The sequence below is a fragment of the Haliaeetus leucocephalus genome, unplaced genomic scaffold, assembly GCF_000737465.1.
Source record: "Haliaeetus leucocephalus isolate CR32 unplaced genomic scaffold, Haliaeetus_leucocephalus-4.0 Scaffold495, whole genome shotgun sequence".
Classification (NCBI taxonomy): Eukaryota; Metazoa; Chordata; class Aves; order Accipitriformes; family Accipitridae; genus Haliaeetus; species Haliaeetus leucocephalus.
Window position 1 is genome coordinate 3,281,955 of NW_010972931.1, and position 22,533 is coordinate 3,304,487.

A 22,533-nucleotide genomic window follows, 5' to 3' on the forward strand; every position below is an offset into this window, starting at 1 on the left:
AGGACGGGACGGGAAGGGAAGGAGGAGGGCGGGTTTGAGCGCGGTACCGCCGGGCAAGGCGCCTCGGCGGGCGGGCGGAGAGGCCAGCGCTCCCGGTTTGGCGCCTGGGGCCGCCTCCCCCCCTCAGCTTCACCCACCAGACCGCGGGGGAGGATGAACCTGGAGCGGCTGAGGAAGCGGGTGCGGCAGTACATCGACCAGGTGAGGGGGGGGAGGGAGGGAAGCGACCGTTGGGGTTTGCTGGGGAAGGGGCGGCTGGTCCCGCTGGGCTTTCCCCGGGGCGAAGCCCCTCACGGCCCGGCTCCCGGGGGGAGAAAGCAGGTTGTCGCAGCCTCGGTAGCCGGGGAGAGGGAGTGAATTTTGAAATTCTGCCCCGTTCGCCCTGGAAGGGGCGGTGGGCCGGACTCGCCGCCTGCGCGGTCTCCGCTGGGGCCTCCGAGCAGCGTGAACGGGGGATTTGGGTGGGTTTTTTTCCTCGTTTGGAGGAGGAGGAGGGCCGAGCCGTGGGAGCGGCAGGGCTGCCGTGTAGCGAAGGCGCTTTTGCAGGATCCCTCCTTCCCTCCCCGGCTGTTTCCCCGTCGGGCCGTGCTTACCCGGTGGTTATAGATGCCCGGCGTTCCAGCCTGCGACGCTGCTGTTGGAAGGGCGGGCTTGGGTTTTTTTTGTGGATGGATTCAGTAGGTGTGTTGCTGCAGGGCAAAAAAACCAAAAACAACTCGCAACAGGAAATGCATTAATAAATCAGATTAAGCATGGCGTGAAACTGCGCCGCTCTATTTCTAGTTCAAAGACTCGGTACTGGCACCGCTACTGAGAGAAACCCATCCCTTCAGTTAGCACAAAATCCTTTATGTGTGTGGCCAGCAAGTCTGAATGGAAGATTGACTGGGGACCTTATTTTATTTTGGTTTGCTGTGCTCATTTGAGTTAAACACGTTCACCAAGCTGCTTTGCCACACGGCTATGTAGGCACTTGTGCAGTTCTGAGGAAGGGGCGTCAGGAGGAACACGGGACTGCTTCTTCGTGTAATACAGTCAGCTTATAGCACTGTAGAACTCAACAAAAGTCATGTAGTGCCCTGTAGGCCTGGGTTATGCCTTTCTTTTGTGGTCCTGAGAGAGTTATTTAAACCTCGGTTCTTGTAGGCAGCTAATATATATGCGGGGCTTTGGTTTGGTCTGGTTTTGGTGTTTTGGTTTTTTTGTTGTTGTTTTGGTGCATTGTGGGTTTTTTCCTGGGAATGCAGACCGAAACCAAACTATTCTCTTGGTGATTTTGCTTGGCATTCTTAATCCTCACCAAGCAGAGAATGTGGGAACACAGGATAGAAGAGACCACTTAGGTCCTGGAGCGTGGTGCTTTGTGAGGACTAGAATACCATCAGTGTGCATTTTGGAAAAGTCTGCCAAACCTCTACTCCAAAAGCATAAAACAGTCTCTAAGATTGTAAACAAACTCCACAACCGTAGTGTTGCAGGAAAGAGCAGAAGTGATCAAGGCTTTTCTAGTGTTGCAAGCAAGTCCTTGCAATGGCAGGATATCTGTTAAATGTCCAGCAGATCCTGGGAAGCATGTTATGCCTCATAGCATGGAGAAGGATAAAAAGGAACAGCAGTAGCCCCTGCTGATCTTCTCAGAGAATAATCCCAGCCAATTCTACGAGGTTTTGCCTAGCACCCAAACCTGATGGCAACCTTAGCTGAGTTAGTGGGGTATACCTGCAAACTCTGCTTCCATCGGGTCTCTGGTTGCCACCAGTGTTCTCTATTTCACCCACTTCTACTGAACTGGCGACTTAACAGTGAAACTGTGTATTCAAGAATAAGGGGAGATTCAGGTAGGGACTGTGGTTTGTGTGCAGTTAAAGCGTCTTGACTGGAGAATGAAAATTTCTTAATCAGAGATGGTGCTGCTGAAGCTTCCTGAGGTAATTTATATGTCCTTTTTTTACGTATAGCATTCTCTTTCTTCTAAAACGTAGCGTTTATTTCAACTGGGAGGGATTCTTGCTACTTTTTCAGTGATAGCAAATCAATTAATGACCTATTGCCATACTTATGTAGCGCATACCTTTTGGTGAAAGATATCTGCATTTTATTGAAAATAAACAAACCACCCCACCTCAAATTACTTTTTTATATCCTTTAGAAGTTACAGTACTGGCCCTTTTAAACTATTTTTTTAACTTATAAAGATCTCAAATGTGAATCACCATTCATTAGAGACTACATGCATAAGATATTAAATGTGAATTATGTACAATATTATATTCAAATTACAATATTATATTTCAAAATAATCCAGGAAAGCTAACCCCAAATAAATACTAATTATTTCTATCATGCTTTTACAGCAGCAGTATCAAAGCGCCCTGTTTTGGGCAGACAAAGTAGCTTCACTGTCTCATGGTAAGTGGTTGCTTTTTAAATTGTCTTTGATTAACTTCTTTCTGATAGTGTTCTGTTTTGGTTTTGTTGTTTTTTTAAAGCTGTTTGTTTAAATGTTGAAGTTTTGAGTTCAGTGTAAAAGCTTTTCAGTTCCCACTGATCTTTTTTGAAAGAGACAATTCTGGGTTGTTTTTTTCTACTCTATGTCCAAGGGCAGAGTATCCTACAACTGCTACTTTTTTATAGATCTGTATCACTGTTGTCTCCTTCTCATGACACACCGGTAGTATGAAATTCTTTGTATTCACTGTCCAGTGCACTATCTAATGTCTTTAAAGTTAAAATCTGTTTATTTTTTCATTTTATTCTCTTACTGATAGAATTTATAAGTTGTTTATGTGTATATATATAAAAATAAAGCTTTGTAACTCAATAGGATGCTAGAATAGGGGAAAAATGCTTTTCTGGTGAAGCAAAAGTGAATATTCTGTATGGAAGTGTTTAATGATATATTATAAATTAATGGTTTATAATTTGTTCTTTTATTTTAGAGGAACCACAAGATATCTACTGGTTGGCCCAATGTCTTTACTTAACAGCTCAGTATCATAGGGCAGCACATGCCCTTCGATCGCGTAAGTTGGATAAGGTAAGTCATTTTATTCAAAGACTTGCTACTCTTATTCCACTTTTAAACCTCTGCTGCTAACCACAGTGACTTCTTCACTGTAAAAGGGTAAGGTTTATGGGAAAAGTGATTTAAAAACCTGCATAATGTAGTTTATCTGAACCAAGTATTGCCCTGTGTTCAATCAACCAGATTGAAACTGTTGTCCCCAGACAGGGTCACAGAAAAGAGAAGGGATCCAAGGATGTAACTGCAGCAGGTATGGGAAGGTGGAGTGTTGTTTCAGGTGTAGTTGTTTAAATTGTCCTTTGACTCTGCTAATGAGTGGTGAAGGCAAGAGTGAAGCAAGAGAGTTTAATAGTAGAAAAGTGTTACAGACTTAGTCATTTTGGTCAGGAAAGATTTTTGGAGGTGAAAGGAGCAAAATGGAGTCTAGCAGTGTAAGTAAACATGCTTGCTCTTTTATAACTAATATGTATGAAACTTCTCTTTCAGTTATATGAAGCGTGTCGCTACCTTGCAGCTAGATGTCATGTGAGTACAGGTTTTAACCTCTATTGGAGACAAACCAAACTAAATAAAAGCTGCATCTTGGGAAGATTAGATACGTGACAGGCAATGTAGGTGTCCATGTGCATTGGAATAACAGGTTTAAATTTTGTGACAGTTGATTTCATTCTTTAACCTTCAGTATGGTCACTGGAATATCCATTGTGGTACTATTCTGAAGAAATCCAACTGAACTTTTTTTCTAGGAAGGAAAATACCCCTGTAATATTTTGCAGGGAAAGAATGTGAACCATTTTTGTCTCCTGTCTTTATGTTTACATTTTTAATTGGTTGATTGTAGTCTGACCATAGGAGATGTGATTTATGGCTGTATAAATACAGTTAGCAGCTTTATACTTCTGCATAAAATGTGTTACATAAATAGTAAAATGCAGTGCTTTGACAGGACAACCGAATCAATTGGTAGATTAAATATAGCAACTTGAAACGGAATAATGTGCTCCTTATAGACTAAGGTGATTGTATTATTAAAACTTGTATTAACTATTTTTAGAAGCATATCTGCTTCTGCGATTGCGTAATGCTAAATAATAGATTTTTCTGTAGGTGCTAATTTTATATTTTTTTGCGTATTATAGATGACTAGTAAAATAGTTGACTGCAATTGTAAAATGACATACATCCAAATAAGAATAAGCGTGCATGAAAAGCCTGCTGATAAGCACTGGTTGCTATAATCTGTGCCTTTGAAATGTGACACTGTGTTTATTGGTGCTTTATGTACAGATGTTTCAAATCCCAACCTTGTTTTTTACATGCACATGTTTGGCTAGTATGCTGCAAAAGAACATCAACAGGCCCTGGATATTCTTGATATGGAAGAGCCAATCAACAAAAGACTTTTTGAAAAGTACTTGAAGGATGAAAGTGGATTGAAAGACTCTACCACAGACTGGGAGATGTCGCAATCCTCTGTAAGTGACATTTTTTAAACAAACGTTTTTATAATTGAGAGAAAAATGTGTCAAGTCAGGAAGTGATTTTACAGCTGTATGAATCTGAAACTCTGTTTAAGCTTTCTTTTTTCCATAACATAATTTTCAAAAATGCTGAATTGTTCTCCTTTCAGTCATTCATGTGTTAGCTTGCCTGTATGAAAGTAACTTGGTTTGCAAAAATGAAGAGTGCTTTTCAACAACTTCCCATAAATTATTTGCAGACACTTCGCAGGAAGTTCATGATCTAGCATTGGTTTTTAGAGTCTTTTAGCTCTATGCTGCAATTTCAGTCTTGATAATGTAAACTAACATTTCTTTCAATTAGGCTGCAGGTTCTGAGATAACAAAGCAAGTTTTCTTCTCCTCCAGTTACTTCTAATGAAATATTTCCTTAATCACTCAAGTGTTGTTCTCAGTGGGACATCTTTTGATCACACTTGAAAATTATGTGACATGTACGTAAAGTTTTTGAAGCTCAATGAAAAAATTCACTGTAGGCAACAGTTAAAAGGGATTGGTACAACGGATAGGCTAAAGAGTCTGTGAAGAGTCTTTACTTCTGGAGTTATGAACTGAAGTTTATTAGCTGAAACTACAGTGAAGGTGATTGACAGATGGCATTTTCCCTGTAAGACCGAAGTAGCAAAATGGATTAAATCATCAGTATGAACTGATTTTGAATGCTGGTATTAATGGGCTTAAGGGAGAAGCAGATTAGACTGAGTTACTGTGGTGCACCTTAATGGGAACATGTAAGCTACCACTGCAAGCAAAGGAAGAAGTCCTCGGCTTCGGCTGTTCATTCTTGCTACCTGTTTCATGGTACTCTGGCCCAGGTATTTGTGTGGCTGATAACTGAACTAAATTGTGAAAACTATTTTGACTGAAAAATAACCCAGCCAAAAACCTCAACTTCATCAGTCCTTGCCTTCACAAATGCTTGTGGTAATGTAGTTCACTAATGTGAGGAAGGGTTTGGTTTTCCAAAGGAGAGAACTACTGAAGTGGGTACTGCTACAAGAAATTTTAGATCAAACTCCTCTTTAGGAACGTGGCGTTTTCAAACTTAAACTTGATTAGCTTGCACAGACAGTAGTTACAGGGTAAGAATGACTGGTCTCTGAGCTGGTAACAATATTACCACTTTAGCAGCCCCCTGGGGTTTATTAGTTGTTAATGCAGCTATATTGTTTAGTGTTTGGACTCCTGACAGAGCTGGTCTGTGGTTTATTTGATGACACAGATGTGTCATGGGTTAACTTTCTCCAGGTAACTTGCTGACACTTCTGTGGCCTTCTGACTGAATTGAGTCTAGGGAGTTTTGAAAGAATGTTAGTTATTAGACATCTTAGCACAACTAACTATGGTAATAATGATCTTTCACTACTTTCATTTCTGAAACATCTATGTTTTGGAATGAAAAAAAGGATATATTTTTCTGCTCAAAGTAGCTGAGTCCATTGATTTGGCCTTTTTCATCTCTACTGCGGTCATTCTTGTGTTGCATGAAATATGTGGTTTAATAGTCAACAAAGTAGCAAATCGCCTTTGGAAGTGACAATTTCCCTATATTGAATATGAAGGAAATTTAGTATAATTAGCTTACAACTCAGTATCAGAGAGCTGGATGCCGGAAGTAGAAAAGATAAACTCTATCTTCCTTCTCCTTACTTCAAGCATGTGTTCGTTTGGCAGTAGATAACCTGACAGAGCATTCATTTGATTTTTTTTTTTTTTTTTAAGATAGTAGAGGTAATATTTTGTTTAAAGACAGCACTAGAAAAACAGGTTCTGTCATACATGAAATGCTTTTTACTTTTCAGGGAGCCCATTTGATTTGTGCTCAAAACCAAATTGCAAACATTGATTCAGTCTTTGACCTCCAGCCCTGCTTTTCCACCAGATCAAGAGCTCTATATGCCTTTTGCGAGGGAAGATCTATGATGCTTTGGATAATAGAACCCTAGCAACATACAGCTACAAAGAGGCCTTGAAGCTTGATGTTTACTGCTTTGAAGCATTTGATCTTTTAACATCGCACCATATGCTGACGGCACAAGAAGGTCTGGATAGCAGTATTTCTCAAATACAAGTAAAATTGAGCTGCTTTCTCAATACGTCTTTTTCCTGGGTAAAAATTAAAGTGATACTACAAGTAACAGACTAAAATGTTAAGAATAGGAAACGTATGAAATGAGTGAAAATTATAATCTGCTCAAATTTACGTGTGAACTTTATTTTTCAGTCTTGCAGTGCTAAGAATTAAAAGAAACAAAGTAACCTAGCTATCCTGTTTGTTAGCTCTGGAAACTCCTATGCTCTTTGCCCAGCCTAAACAATGGTTTTCCTGTGTTCTCAACTCCAGAGACTTTGAATCCACAAAACCTACTGCTGTTTGCTTAGTTTTATTAGGCATTGCTTAATATAGCATTCTGAGTGATAAAACTTGACATGTAGAATAAATAAAAATAGTGGTGTGTTATGTCATCTTTATTAAATGTTATTTGAAAGCGTAGAAGGAAAAACTAAGAATTCAATCATTAATTTCCATAATTAGTAGTATTATCTGTGTTAGTGTATCTGTAGTCTTATCTTCCTTGTAGTTTCTAGATAAGCATCATAAAATTCTTTGCATCTTTAAGTTCTTAAAATGTTGGATCTTGCTATTTCTTCTGTAAATGACCACTTCAATTATTTTTTTTTTAAATTCACATAGAAAAAGAACTTCTTGAATCTCTACCTCTTAGTAGACAATGTACAGAAGAAGAACAAGAATTGCTTCACTTCTTATTTGAGAATAAATTGAAAAAGGTAAACCCCCAAACTGGCTAAAAAGCTGGAGAATTGATTGTAAGTCTTGACTTCAGATGTAAATTTTCTTGGATTCCATTTATTCTAAACATTGGAATAAATAAGGGCTTTGTAGTTTTGGTGTCTTTAGAATTTATGATGCAGTAGGTATCACTTTATGGGAGTAGTAGTATAATAGTTTTGTGTACATTTATATTCTGGTGTGGTGACAACTTGAAATTCTGACTATCTTTTTTAGCTTTATTTCTTGACAAACTTCTAGGTGGGGAAAAAGAACATTAATAATGTAGGTAAAATGTCAGTTACCTGAAAATAATAGGATATAGCAACATTATTCCAGATTAGTTTTTCGAAAGATAATGTGAGAGCGCTGAAAGCCAACTATATATTGCTTAGTATTCATTTCTACAGCCTACACTTAAGATATTGACACTGGCAAGCATCTTTCATGTTCTAAATGAGCTTTTAAGTATATTATAAAGAAGCATTTTACCAAATACATGTTTTATGGACTTCCAGTTTAAAACTAAGAATTTTAAGAAGCTTAATGCTTCTTAAATATTCTTTTAGAATTAAAAATATTAATACTTATACCATTTGATTTTAGATTGGTTGTTGTTTCACATGTTTTTTTTGTCTTTCAGTATAATAAACCCAGTGAAACACTGATTCCTGAATCAGTAGATGGTCTTCAGGAAAACCTGGATGTGGTAGTATCCTTAGCTGAAAGACATTACTATAACTGTGATTTCAAAATGTGTTACAAGCTTACTTCAGTGTAAGTATACAAAGCAACTTTGAGTTTTTTTTTCTCATATGGTGTAGTATAATAATTATGCCTGGACTTAGAGCAAATATCATTGTTCAATGCATTGACATACATAACAATTTGATACAAAGTTTCAGGTATTTAAAATGTGTAGTTTGTGTCTGGCTGGACACATTATTTTTATGATACGTAGAAGAAGTATCCAAAGCAAAACTCTAGTTAATCAGCACTATGCTGCACTTGCCTTCATCCATCTTCTTCCTTATACTGGTACCTTCAGTGTTCTCTACCTACTTCTTGTTCGGCCTTCAGAATGAATGGGTTTGGATCAGTTGGTCAGTTAGGAAGTATGATTTTTCTGGCTGATTAAAAGTTATGTTAATTTTGATGTGCCAAGTGTTGCTGTTGCATAGCATGGGCATACACTGCTCTTCAGTTGTCAGATGGGTCACAAGAACACCATGGATTGTTTCTCAGCTACTGTAAATCTGAACACATGGTTGTGGAGCTATTTTTTTCTGCTGGTCTGACTACCTTTTTAAGAAAAATGTATTTTTTTGTGTATGTACTGCATAGATTCTGAATATTAGTATTATAAAACAGAAAGGTTTTTTGTTTCATGGGTTTTTGGGGGTTCTGTTTTGTTGGGTTTTTTTATAGTACAGCTTTTTCTTAGCTGAAGCAAGCCATGACTATGTGGAATATCCCATGGAACCCAGTACAGGCAAGATTTTTGGGAAGGCTGTAGAGAATGCTGATAGTTAGGGTGAATTTAAACACCCAAGTAAAATCATGATCCTGTTGAAATAAATTATACCAATTAAGTCAATAAAATTATACTATTGCATCTTTGTTTCTGAAACTTAATTGCCACATCTTGCCTAGCAAAAAGTGGCAGGAGTAAATGTCTCCTAAGGAGGAGACTATCACAGATGCTAGAGCTTGGAAATGAGAGTCTGAGAAGTTCACATAACTTCAAAGTTTTAGACTCTCTTCAAGAGACCATTTAAAGTACTTGTTTTTTTTATACTTTTCATTTGAAATACTTTGAACTATTTAAAAATGCCAACTAAACTTCTATTTCAAGGTGTACTTTCTCAGAGAACGGAGTCATAAACTTGTGCTTCTGATTTAAGAGATTCTGTGGACAGATTTCAAGAAATCCTTTTTTTCCTCTGCTTAGTTTACCAAATGCCAGTGCTTATAAAAAGGATGCATGCCTACAAGCCATGTCCTACCTGCAGTCTGTTGTCTGTGAGACTATCTTCCATTTCTAAGCACAGGAAATAAAAATTTAAAACTGAGCTAAATATGTTTCCTGAGGCATACTGCTGAGGACTGTTGCTTGAAAGTTGCTGTCAAATGTATGGAAAAGATGAACAGAAATGTTGCTTGCTGTTCGCAGGTTAAAATTGAAGTGACTTGCAAACAAATGTGCATCGTATTCTGTTTTTCTAATTGTATGTTCAGCTTGCAAGAATTTTCTGTTATCCTCTTCTGTTAAGCTAAATCAATAGTTATTTTTCTGGTCTTAAGATAGCCTTTATTATGCTGTTAATAGTCACCTTCTAGTCACAAAGTTTTCCAGTGCCTAAAGTGGTAATTAACTGGAACGTTACACACTATAAAAGCAGCTTGCTTATAACATTAAAATTTTTGAAATGTGCATTGCAGATTTTTTATTTTTATTTTTTTTTTTAGAGTGATGGAAAAAGATCCTTTCCATGCAAATTGTTTACCTGTGCATATAGGGACACTTGTGGAGCTTAATAAAGCGAATGGTAAGAAACACAATATTTAATGAGTCAAAAGAAGATTGTAAAGCTTCAATTTTAAAAAAGAATTAAGGATGCCAAGAAACCCCATTTAAAAAACTACATATATTTATTTTCCTACCTGCAGTTTCAAGAAAACAGTGGTAACTGGAAAAGAAGGGAGTTTCAGAGCTGACAGTGGTGGGGTGGGGAGTAGTTATGCAAAGAGTCCTTTATTCATTCGTGATCATGAGTGTCACTGTCTTTTAACCACTGGGCTATGTAGCCAGGAAGTTAGTGAGCTACACTGCTTCATTTCTGTTGTTTGATTTCTGGTTTGAGGTGATCTTCCTAGAGTATCTGGGTGTACTTTTTCTGTTCAACAACACAACAAAATTTATTAATTTCAGCTAGAAGGAACTCTTCCCCAGTGTGTATGCGTAGGTGGATATGCTCTTCCATATTAGAAAAAATTCTAGACTGTCCTTGCCTTTGCTGTTGTGAAGGCCTCTTTTTAGTTCAAACAAGTTAATAATCATGCAGCACCTTTGCTGGAATTACAAGAATAGCTTACTTGCAGCTGAGATGGCTTTTTCTCATTTCAGACTGCGTGTAAACATCCAAAGCAAGTGAGGAGCTTGAATGTCTTTAAAACCAATTGGAATATAAAATAAGGAGCTCATATGATTTGCAGTCTCTCAAAAGATGGTGCATTGTATGTACGGAAATAGGTCATTAGGTGTACTAGTACTTCTCAATGTTTAGTAATGTACTTTTCAGTTACTTTACAGTTAACCACATCTGAAAATGTGGCCACTACTTGCGATTTTTCTTCCAACTCTGCCTTGAGAAGCATTTTGTAAATAAGTTGGTATTTTGTAAGCCAGTTTTCATATTTGGTTTTTCTGAAGCCAAGAATTGATGCAAAGTACTCTAGGACAAACTCATCAATTTAAGAGCACTGTACTCTGAAGAAATAGAAATTTTATGTACTGTAATGCTATTTCTTTTGAAATTGCATAGGCAGTAGAACCGTTATCCTGTATCTGATTACTTCCACTGTTACTAGAAAATCCGTAGTAAGTTATTCTAATAACTAGAAGTATTATTCTTATTTGAAAAGTAATCACTTAGAATTATTCCAAATAATATAATAATTTATTTGCTTTTGTCCTATTTTCAGCATATTAATGCACAGGACTCTACTTTGAGATTGATCTAGCCTGTATGTTATACCTTTTAGGTGTAGGAAGTTCAGTAGTGTTTTACCTTGACAAGATAAATTCAAGTGTAATGCTACAGGCATTTATTTTAATGTATGCTAATGACCTAAGTTGTTGCAGAATTCTTAAGGGGTGGGATGTATAGGTGCTTATTTATGTGAAGACTTATAGCATTGGGTTTTTTTAGTTAATTGCAAACCCAAATCTGTTTTGAGGCGGTTTGAAGCATTACCACTAAACAGAAAACATTTTTGTTCACTTGTGCATTAATAATGTTAGATGTTCTGGGTATTTCATATAGAAAGCTAAAGGGCTTGAAACATCTGAATGTTTTAGCATGTTTTAATTTTTTTTTTCTTGTTTCTTCCTGCTATGTAGAGCTTTTCTATCTTTCTCACAAACTGGTGGACTTGTACCCAAATAATCCTGTAAGTTGTTCTAAGCCTTCATTACCAGGTAGTTTTTTCTAGGTGAAAGCACGTGAAAGTTGTAATAGTCAGTTTGAGCAACAGAATTCAAAATCTGTTTCTGGATGGAGCTAATAAAAATGGTTCACTCCTCCTTTTTATTTACTGTGCATTGTAATTTTCTTATACCAAGGTTATTTTTTTAAAATAAAGTATCTGTTAAATATATTCCATGTGAGATATTCACTTCGAATAGTAATTTAAAACAAATGCTACAGTAATAAGTGTCTATGCCTCTCTGGGCAACCTTTTCAAATGTTTGATCACCTTCATAGTGAAAATTGTTTTCCTTTTACTCAATCTGAATTTCCCATGTTGCAACTTGTACCCATTGCCTCCCATCCTATCACTGCACCTCTGAGAAGAGTCTAGCTCTGTGTTCCCTACCATTAGATAACTGAAGACAGCAATAAGCTTTCCACTTAGCTCTCTCTTCACGAGGCTGGACAAACCCGGGTAGAAAAGTACATGCCAGCAGTTCTAGCTTGTCTGTAATATCAAATAATTCAAAAAGCTGACTGTGATTTCAGTGAAAATGTTCCTGACTTCTCTAATTATAATCTGTTCCTCTGTTTTGCATCACCTATGGTGGTGTTTCACTAAAATCAGTGTGATATCTCTAATAATATTCTATTTTGATTTTAATATGTAGGTGTCATGGTTTGCAGTAGGATGCTACTATCTCATGGTTGGCCACAAAAACGAACATGCCAGAAGATATCTCAGGTAATTTTTTTTTTCCTGGTTTTCCTTAGTGAATCTTTTGCTCACTTGCTAATTAAATATTTAATGTTCATGTGATTGTTTGTTAGCTCATAAAGTAAACAGAAGTCTTGGTAAACTGGTTACTACTAAAATATTCCTTTTGTTGACACCCTATTTTTGGTATAGCAGTTTAGACCTCAACCTTATAGATACTGTAAAAATGACATACACACTTATGTGGAATCTCTTTTGGCAGTCACCTTGCTGTTACGGGCAGGTGTAGTCCCTGCATTTGCTCACGCTGCCAAGCTAACTACAGCTGGGTAATCAATCCTCAGTTCTTAGCTTAAGAGTTAGATAGAAAATTCTGACATTTGGCTGACTAGTTCTTTCTTTGCACAAGCAGCCTTGGACTTTTTAGGTTGGTCAGTCAGTCCAATGCTCTTTCCTGTAGGTCTTCTGTATGCGTATTGGTTATCAGCACTGGGGAGCAGGACCTTGCTGTGAAGTAGAGCATTTGTTTTGGTGCTGTAAGCTTAAACAGAGAAGGCTTAAGTCAACCTGTAAGGCTTTCATCTTTCTTCTCGAGACCTTTATAAACAATGTATGTAAAGATGGGTTAGTAATTTAGACTGTTGAAATGCCTGGTTATTATGAGTAAACTATTTAAATTCCTGACAAGTACCAGTGTTGTTCAAGAAGCTGTCCTGAGTGACATAGGTGATTTTGGTGGTGAAATAAAGAACATCTTTAGTAAATCTGCAAGCATCCCTAGCCAGGAAGAGTCTAGAGATGTGTTTAGGGGTAAAAAAAAAATATATAAAAAAGCCATAAAAATTGAGGGTAGTTCTGACAAAGAGGAAAAAAGTCTGGTAAAAGTGAAATAGTAACGAGATACCCAGATTTCTTGGAGAAGAATGATAGTGTACAACTACAAGGCTAGGGACAACTGTGGGCTAGGCAGTAGTCTTTAGAAAAGGATCTGGAGATACCATGGATAAAAACACAAGCTCCCGTATTGTTGTTTTGGAGTCACAGGACATCATGCTGGAGCATGCTGAACAGGATAGAAGGCACAGCTGGGCAGTGCCCCGTAGCATGTAAGGGAAGTATCCTTCCAGCTGCTCCAGAAGGAGCTATCGCATCCTTCAGATCTTGCAAAAGGGGTTACCTGATCTCGGCACCAATTAGGAAAACTACTTTTGTGATAGAACATAATCCATCTTTTATAACAACAAGAAAGCTGTTTTGTAATGTGTCACTGTTGACAAGTCAACATATGTGGAGAACTCAAGAGGGATGTGAGACATTTGAATTGAATTCAAGAGAAGGCAGTAAACAAGCATTCTGGAGAAGGTGGCCAATGAGGAAAGTTTTTGAAGTGATTGAAGCTGTCTAGGATGTAGGGTGGGAAGATGCAAATGTTTGAATATGTAAAGTTTTGTCCTAGGAGATGGAAAACAAACTGTTCTCTGGGATCTCTGATGAGAAATAATGACTTTAACTGTGACAAACAAGACTTAGATTAAATGTTAGAAGAAAATGAAGTGTTTAAGGATAGTTAAGCAATAGAATAGATTACTTGTGGAACAGGTAGAATCTCCATGTCAGATGCTGTTAAGAAAAGATTGGGCACATCTGTCATGAGCTGTTTAGTTATGAATGCCTTTGCCTTCAGACTGAGAAAATAACCTACAGAGCTTTCTAATGTTCCTGTCAAGTCCATCTTTCTGTAGAGACTCCAGGTTGCAGTCTTCAGCTCAGGACTTGAGTGACATTTTTTATACTTCTCTGATGCACAGCAACTGTCTGCAATGTGACACATACTCTTGTTTTTGTTAAGGCTGGTACAATTATATGGCAAAACTTCAACACACAGTTCAGCCGAAGTGTTCATTTGGTATTTTCATATCCTGCTTGCGAAACTTACATTTGCTAAGATATATTTATTTTGAAATGTATAGCTAGACTTCTGTAAAACATTATGTCACTACTAATGTTTTCTGTATTTTGCCCAATTCACCTATTACATCATTGCTCATGTTCAGTAATATCAAATAATTCCTGCTGCCTATGAACAGCACAGAAATAATATAATGAATTCTTGAAAAGGTGTGATACTTTTAAGTGTTAAATAGTTTGAACTTTTAAAATTAACTTTGTTTACCTAGTCATTACAAGAGATTATCTTAATAGATACCTAACTATGTGGCATAGCATTGTTATGTAAGTAGTCATCTGAAGCAGATGAAATTTAATTTCAGATGTGTTTGCTTGTGACTTGCTTTTGGTTTTAGCAAAGCTACTACACTTGAGAGAACCTATGGGCCTGCATGGATAGCATATGGACATTCATTTGCAGTTGAGAGTGAGCACGACCAAGCAATGGCTGCATACTTCACAGCTGCACAGCTCATGAAAGGGTATGTCAAAAATGTCGTATTCAGAAAAATTAAAATTAATCCATAAATAGTGTAGAATATTGACCTATATCCTTTTAAACAGTAGGAATACATTTGCAACAATTATCTGATAGAGAACAAAGGAGAGAAAAACCCAAATAACTTCATCATCTGCATTTAACTGCATTATTTGTGATTACTGTTGTGATTTTATAAGTTCTAAAGTCAAGGTTTATATTTAGGTAATCTATGTTCTACCTGAAAGTTCTCTGCAATTTGTGAAGCCTGTTTGTCATACCAGGTCATAACTGCTGTATAGTAATAACTTGCTGTTTCATGCTGTGCAGAAGGTTGTAAAATGAGTAGTGGACTAATCATGTCATATTGCGTATAAAACCATTGTATTTGACTGTAGTTATTGGTAAATGTAATCCCTTTAATTATTACTTCTTCCATATTCCATTTTTAAATGAAATGTATGAAGGAAAATAGGAAAAAACCTTCAGAACTAAACTGTCCCTTAGGTTAATAGTCCATTTAAATCAGCTTTTACTTGTATGTACACAAACATACACAAACACAGTTGGCATTTCTTTATAGTTTGTGACGCCATTCCTGCTAAGTGCATATTTGGGTTTTTGTGTGTTGTTTTTTTTTAGATGTCATTTGCCGATGCTCTATATTGGACTGGAATATGGTTTGACCAACAACTCCAAGTTAGCTGAAAGATTTTTCAGCCAAGCTTTAAGCATTGCACCTGAAGATCCTTTTGTTATGCATGAAGTTGGAGTGGTTGCATTTCAAAATGGAGAGTAAGCTTGCAAAATAGGATTAAATACAATCTTAAACATGGATTATTCTGAAGTGTAATGTGCCAGTATATCTACTGAAGTACTTACATTGAACTACAGAATGCAAAATTTCTTTTGGTTCTAGTTTAGATGGTGTTTACCCTAAACCCTTGCTTTCTACGTTGTTCTTCGTTGTTTAAGATTGAACGAGGAAAGAATTTAATGCTTGAGGAACATGCAGAGATCGATTATTATCTTGTGTGTGTCCATCATTGTGTAGTTGCGTGCCTTGAAAAGGCATCTGTACACACAGGTGCACACATGGTATAAAATTTTGTATAGCAAAATGTTTTGGCAGCTCAGGAGGTTCCAAATATATTCTGAAAAAACCTAACAGATATAAGAAGTGTTTAGTGAATATTCTTTGTTTGCTTCTGATTTTTTTACTTTGTCTTGTTAACTCTTAGGAAAACATGCAAAATACAGCGAAACTTAAATTACTGGGTTTCAAATCTAATTTCACTCACACAATGAAATAATGTCAAAGAACTGTTCCTTGTAATACAGTTTTCTCATACTGCTAATGAAAACTCTTCACTAATTTACTTTTCTTTCCCCCCACCCCCTCAATTCTTAGCTGGAAAACTGCAGAAAAGTGGTTTCTTGATGCACTGGAAAAAATCAAAGCTATTGGAAATGAGGTATTTTTCTTAATAACACACACAATCATAAATATGTAAAACTCCAGGAAATTCTGTAATATCGTAACAAAATATGTTGTGCTTATTTTAAGATAGAAGCAATACAATATAAATTTGACTTTAAAACTTGGACCATCTACTTGTAATTGAGTATGTTGGGTTTTTAGATGGGAATCATCACACAATATCTTCAGTGCTAGTAGACCAATGGTTCTTGACCTGAGGGTGGAACTGGGTATATGTGTGAAGACAGTTTCTGCCACCTTAAGTGTTACCCATTTCTTGAATGACTTCCACTTTTGTTTGGACATAATCCTGTAGGTATGGATTTATTGTCTTTCTACCAGATGGAGACACTGTGTGGGAATGAGCCCAGGGATGCTTAACTAACTTCCTGAAAGTAATCAAAATAATCACTGGCAAAAAGTTTATCAGGAAATGTGCTCATAGTTCAGGTGCTTTTGTGAATCAGAAGTCAGCTATTACAACCCTGATTCCTCAAATGCTGGAACACACAAATGAGCTCGTACCTATTGGTAGTACCGTTTATTTTATTTGTGTGTCGTCATCTTGTCTAAAGAAACACACTGTGCTAGAGTAACTTAAGATGCCTTAATGAAAGCAGTACCACCTTGTGACAGGCTTCTTGTGAATTTTAAGATAGGTTTTCTCAATTTTTAGCTTAAATTTAGTTAATGAGGACACCATCTCATGCTATTATAATTGTTAACAAAGCATCTCCTATCAAGATAATTAAATTGCTTCTAGAGCACAATAAACTTTCTATAAAGTGGAAAGCACTGAAAAAACTATAATCTTCATGTGGACAAGGCACACATTTACTAAAAAAACCTGCACAGATACTACTTTATACAGTCACCAATATATATATATAGGGTTGCTCTGTTTTAGTTAAAGCTGTACTGTTGTTCATGCGAATGCCATAAACTTTGTAGATCAGGCTTAAATTTATGCATATGCCTAAATTCTTTTGTGTGGCATTTTTTCTTTTTTATTGAGAAGTACTAAATATCAACATATCTGTAAACACAAATGGAAATTTAGGATTAGAGTGGGAAATGCCTAAAATAGCTACAGATACAGAGATACTCTTACATTGTTATAAATTGCAAATTCATGTGATAAAGTCCAAATGACTTTTCATTTCAGCAAAAATTGTTTTAAGGATTTTGTTCGTTCAGGTTGTCTTCTATGTGCCTTGTAAATGAGCTGACTTATTTAGAGCAGATGAAGTTAGACTATGGAGAAGACAGTAAAAAAGACCTTCAGTATTTATGATTATTTTACAAATACCTAATTTGGGGGCTAGGCTTGAGAGACTTAACGTGATAGTTAAGTAGAAAACAAATTTTGTTTGGTTTGCATCCAAGTTTTAATACTGCTGACCCTTTAAAGAAATTTATTTGGGTTTGGGGAATGGAATAAATGTTTTGAGGTTAAATATGTGTTTTCAAAAGAATTGAAAATGCTTGTGATATTTTTCTTGGTCATGAATGAATTGCCTTGTTCATTCGTATGGTGGTTTTTGTTTTTTTTTGAAGTAGACAAAATTCAATTACAATCTGGGAAGCTGCAGTTATTTGAATTGTTGCATTATTTTGCAGGTAACAGTTGATAAATGGGAGCCTTTATTGAACAACTTAGGACACGTCTGCAGAAAACTCAAGTAAGCAGAGAGTATTGGAGCTACATTTATCTGGAATACTGCACAAATATATATTCACTAGGTCTACTTCTCATTTATATCAAGATTATGTACCACATGAGAGCAGTGTAGAATCACCTTATAAAAACAAGATTCCCTAAATCCGCTTATGAACATAAATACATTAATCGCCCCATATATCCAGTTTACTGTGCAAGTTAAAGTACTTAATGTAAAAGCCTTTCCTTAAGTATTGATTCTTATTAGATAGAAATTTTGTTGTAGGCTTCCAGATCCTTGTATGGGTCTTAATTCTAACTGGCTGCTGTCCCAGTCCTGACATACTTGAATATGTCCACTGATTTAATTAACATAAAGGTGGTTTTGTGCTGATTGATTGCTTGGATCAGTGCTTATGTGTGGTTTGTTTGGGTTTTTTTTATTGAAGTGAAATATTCAGTGATATTAACACAGCAATAAAATATTACTTTATGTTTTTTGAGAACAGAAATGTTTCATCTCATATTTCTGTTCTAGGAAGAGAAAAAGAAAGTGCAAAGTACATATGCAAGCTTTAACAGCTTCAACATAGAGAAATGTCTTCTCATTAACTACCTTAATCTGATTTTAACCAGTGTTTTGTGTAATCAGTACCTTTTTAAAATTTTTGGGGGGTGGGGGGGGGTCATGGTGTTAATTGTCCAATTGATGTATACTGTAAACTTTGTCTCAAAGCTGCTAATCAGAATTTGATTATGGTAGATATAAGTTGTACTTCTGCTTTGGCTTTGGTAGTAATTGCTTTGTGTTTGAATTGCCAATTAGTCTTCATTGTCATTATGAAATACGGATGTATAATAGTTACCCCTTCTGCCAAGATCAAACAAAAAGCACTGCTGCTGGAATCTATTAATAAGTATAATTGCAGGGTTTTTTTCAAATAGTTATTTCAGTTTTAATTCCTTTTGTCTCTTTTTAATTTCTACAATAAGTTAGTAACTGCTTGTATCACACTTAGGACAACTTGCATTGTATAATTTGTTTGTTCAGGTTCAGAAAGCCAGCTTAATGTATTTCTACATCCTTGTAAACCATCTTTCAGGAAAATCAAGCTGATAATTTAGGCAGCTGTATATATGTTTGACAACTTAAAAAATTCTGTAATAACTAATTTACTAGTGTTCATAATACATGCTATTATGAAAAAAACTTACTGGATATATGTCTACTGACTAGCATTATGTCGTTGAAATTTGAAAGCAGCATGTTAAAATACAGTGGTAGTTAATTGGACAGGTAAATACTATGAGTGAAAATAAAACTCAAATCATGTGAAAGTTTCGTGCAGCAAGCAAACAGTTGCATAACTTTTCTGCCTCAATTGTTACTTAATGCCCTCTAACAGCTTCATGTATTGCTGTTTGCATAATTTCATTTTAACTATAGACATTAACATTTCTTCTGAATAGACAACTGCTATCTTTATTTTTGACAACTTGGTACTAGGATGTCAAATGTGACAATTTAATTTCTCAGAGTAATGCCATAACATACATTTAATCCTTGTTTTATAAAATAACAAATGCAATAAGCAGTCTAATTAATGGAAAATTTTTAAAGAAAGGGTGGCTGATATTTGAAAGAAATTACGATTATGTGTAAATCTTCTTTTCTGATAGAGACAGTAGCAAAATGGAAGTGACAAAAGTACCAGTCTATGTAGCACTTAAGGGTTGTGAAATATCCGCCTAGAGAGCTTTTCTCATTTTGAACAATGAGTGATTTAGTTTTGTATTGCTCCTCTGCTCCCCTGGGGAGGAAAATGAAAGCTGCAGAAAGCAAGCTAATGTTACAATGAGTGGCATTAAACATCTAAAGCAATTTACCATATCAGATTGCTAAGATCATCTCCAAATGGGGCCTAGCTGTAGGCAGCTGTTGTGCTACATAAAGGTAACAATGACTCCTCAATTACGTTGAAGAAGAAAATTGTCAATATCCCTGAGTCTTTTGTGCATTCTGTTAAGTTCAGAGTATGAAGCAATAGCAATAATTTTTAAGTTCTTGCAGGATCGTATGCCACTGAACTAAGGAAAACACCAATATAATACTATAAAAACACCTTTCACCCTGAAACTTAATAATAGATCTTCTGTATTTAACCCTAACAGGAAATACGAGGAAGCACTGGAGTACCATCGCCAAGCTCTAGTACTAATTCCTCAAAATGCTTCTACTTACTCTGCCATTGGCTACATACATAGTCTAATGGGCAATTTTGAAAGTGCAATCGACTATTTTCATACGGTATGTAACTGGCTTAAATTAAAGTGCTGGTCACAGACTCTGTTATTCACTGTTTCATTCTGGTTTGGTTTTGGAACAGAGAACCAGCATTTTACCCAGCCTCCACATCAGTGTTTTATTTTATAATCTTAAATTTTTTTGAAAAATCTTCCTAAGTTTTTTCTATTGATCAGGTAAAAAATGGCCACTTGGGGAAGCTTAGTACTTGGATCCTTCTTTGTTAAAAATTAATTTAATATCATAGTTGTCATATACATTTTATGTACATAAACTTCTCCTGCAGCTGAAATAATTTAAAATATTAGCAACCTATGCCTTGAAGTAGAAATTTCACAGTCAGTGCAACATACATTATACTTCATGCCTTGTGAATGATTCTCTGTCTGTATATATATCCTTTTCTGGTTTTGGCTTTGGGCTTTGCTTGCTTACTACTACAGCCAGTTCATATGACAATATTATTTTGGTTGTGTGATGTTTTGCTTCTATGGTGAAGACTATGCTCTGATAGCATTGTTGAGCAACAGAACAACAAACTCAGAACTGTTGTGGACGGAAGATGTAAATGGTTTTATTTGCTACTGAATACTTTTTACTGGTTTTTTTTTAATAGGCCCTTGGCCTTAGAAGGGATGACACATTTTCAGTCACGATGCTTGGACATTGCATAGAAATGTATATTGGTGATTCTGAAGCCTACATTGGTAAGTCTTTCACTAATGTGACTCTTAAAGTCATTGAGTCCTCTAAGAGGAGTCTTATGTCAAGAAAGACTGGCTACCATTACCTAGCTAACTTACAAAGTAGGGTATGCTTTTGTTTGGCCATTTGTTTGGGGTTTGTTGTTGGGGTTTTTTTTATGGCTAAATGAGTCAGGACTTACCAGCAATTGCAGATGACTGCTGTTTTCTGTAAGCATTACGACAGTAAATTCTTACCAGTATAAAGAAAGGAAACACTTTGCTATTGAAGGTGGTGATGGTTTCTTTTATAGAAAACACTGATTTGTGGTAGCTTAGTAACCAAAGGGAATGGGTTAAAAATAAAATAGAAATATGGAGTTTGGAGTTGGAAAATCAGAGCACTAATGCTGCTGTAGAGAGACATGGGCAAGGCATTTTCACCATGTCAAAACTCTGCTCTGTGGAGACAGGATAAATTCTTCTGCCTCCAAAAATACAGCTTTACATATGGTTAAAAAAAAAAGTCCTTCATAACAGTAATAATTCATATTGCCATAGTTTGAAAGATTCTATGAAAGATTTCTGCCCCCCCAACTTCATAGCGACCTATTTCTGCTTCATTGAACTTAGTGATTTATCTGTAATGAACACAGCTGATGTCCTGTCAAGCATGTTAATGAGGCTGAAGCCAGTAAAAGCCATCTGTGTGCTCTGTTGCTTTTGCTGCAGACTTTTTGCACAATTGAAGCAGATGTTTCTTCTCAATATTGTCTTGCTCCTTATGTAGTCAGTTAACACATCTGGAAGAACATGCAGCTGTGTGATATGCATTAATGCAAACCATGCTGTGTGTAACTTGACAAAAAAAGCCTCTCAGAGAATTGGGAAGGGAATTGGCAATTACTTCTCATAACACACTTTTGAATCTGAGCTGTACTTCTCATATTGTGCTTTTTTTTCAAAAAGGAGGCTGCTGGATTTTTTCAGAACAACTCTATTCAACTTCAGTCATTAAGCAACGACAGCTCCCTGTCGGTGTGAAAGCAGAGAATCATAGTAGTTTCTGGATGATAGTTTCTTTGAGAGATATTTTTGCAAGTGTTCACTTGGAATAAACTAATGGTTTGATTGTTTTCTTAGGAACAGAGATCAAAGACAAATTAAGATGTTATGACTTTGATGTACACACAATGAAGACATTAAAGAACATAATTTCACCTCCCTGGGATTTCAGAGAATTTGACATAGAAAGACAAACTCTGGATGAAAGTGGCATAGTAACATTAGAGACATCACATCAAAGGAAAAGTACAGATACCAGTCGCCCACTGGAAGAAACATTTGAGATTGAAATGAATGAAAGTGATATGATGTTAGAAACATCAATGTCAGACCATAGTACGTGACCATAAATGCTGGTAGAGAGCTCATTTTGTCTAAGTGTAATATGTTTGTTTTAGCATTCTTGTTATGGTGTTATACTTTCAAGAATTTGCTATTTTTATATGAATTCAAACTACTACTCTGTACTTAACACCGGAGAAATAATGCTTGCCTTAAGGATGATTAAAAAGTATACATGATGGACTATTTCTACAAAATTAATCATACGTGACAAACTAAAAAATAAATTCACTTTTTTTTAAAACTGTTTACTGATCCATGTGTCTACCATCAGCGAGACTGTGAAGGTTTAAAAATAGTACTTAACATTGGAACTGTTTACAATG

At 36.3% G+C, this 22,533-nt stretch overlaps 1 protein-coding gene across 1 annotated transcript; it reads left to right on the forward strand.

The window, feature by feature from the left end:
* The first annotated feature begins 48 nt into the window (after positions 1 to 48).
* Positions 49 to 22,451, forward strand: CDC16 (cell division cycle 16). The gene is made up of 18 exons (XM_010575668.1): positions 49 to 201; positions 2,355 to 2,409; positions 2,940 to 3,037; positions 3,512 to 3,550; positions 4,360 to 4,500; positions 6,428 to 6,587; positions 7,241 to 7,335; positions 7,980 to 8,113; positions 9,806 to 9,885; positions 11,460 to 11,509; positions 12,201 to 12,274; positions 14,551 to 14,676; positions 15,315 to 15,467; positions 16,084 to 16,147; positions 17,773 to 17,834; positions 19,985 to 20,120; positions 20,734 to 20,824; positions 21,944 to 22,451. Exons 1-18 carry the CDS (start codon positions 154 to 156, stop codon positions 22,207 to 22,209), a joined length of 1,872 nt encoding a protein of 623 aa, XP_010573970.1. The 5' UTR covers positions 49 to 153; the 3' UTR covers positions 22,210 to 22,451.
* The last annotated feature ends 82 nt before the right edge of the window (positions 22,452 to 22,533 follow it).

Bases quoted from the DNA above. Each gene is read 5' to 3' on its own strand.
- CDC16 (XM_010575668.1), top strand. From the start codon at position 154: ATGAACCTGGAGCGGCTGAGGAAGCGGGTGCGGCAGTACATCGACCAG. The intron at 9,886-11,459 runs GTAAGAAACACA...CCTGCTATGTAG, and splicing joins GGAGCTTAATAAAGCGAATG to AGCTTTTCTATCTTTCTCAC. The intron at 16,148-17,772 runs GTATTTTTCTTA...ATTATTTTGCAG, and splicing joins TCAAAGCTATTGGAAATGAG to GTAACAGTTGATAAATGGGA.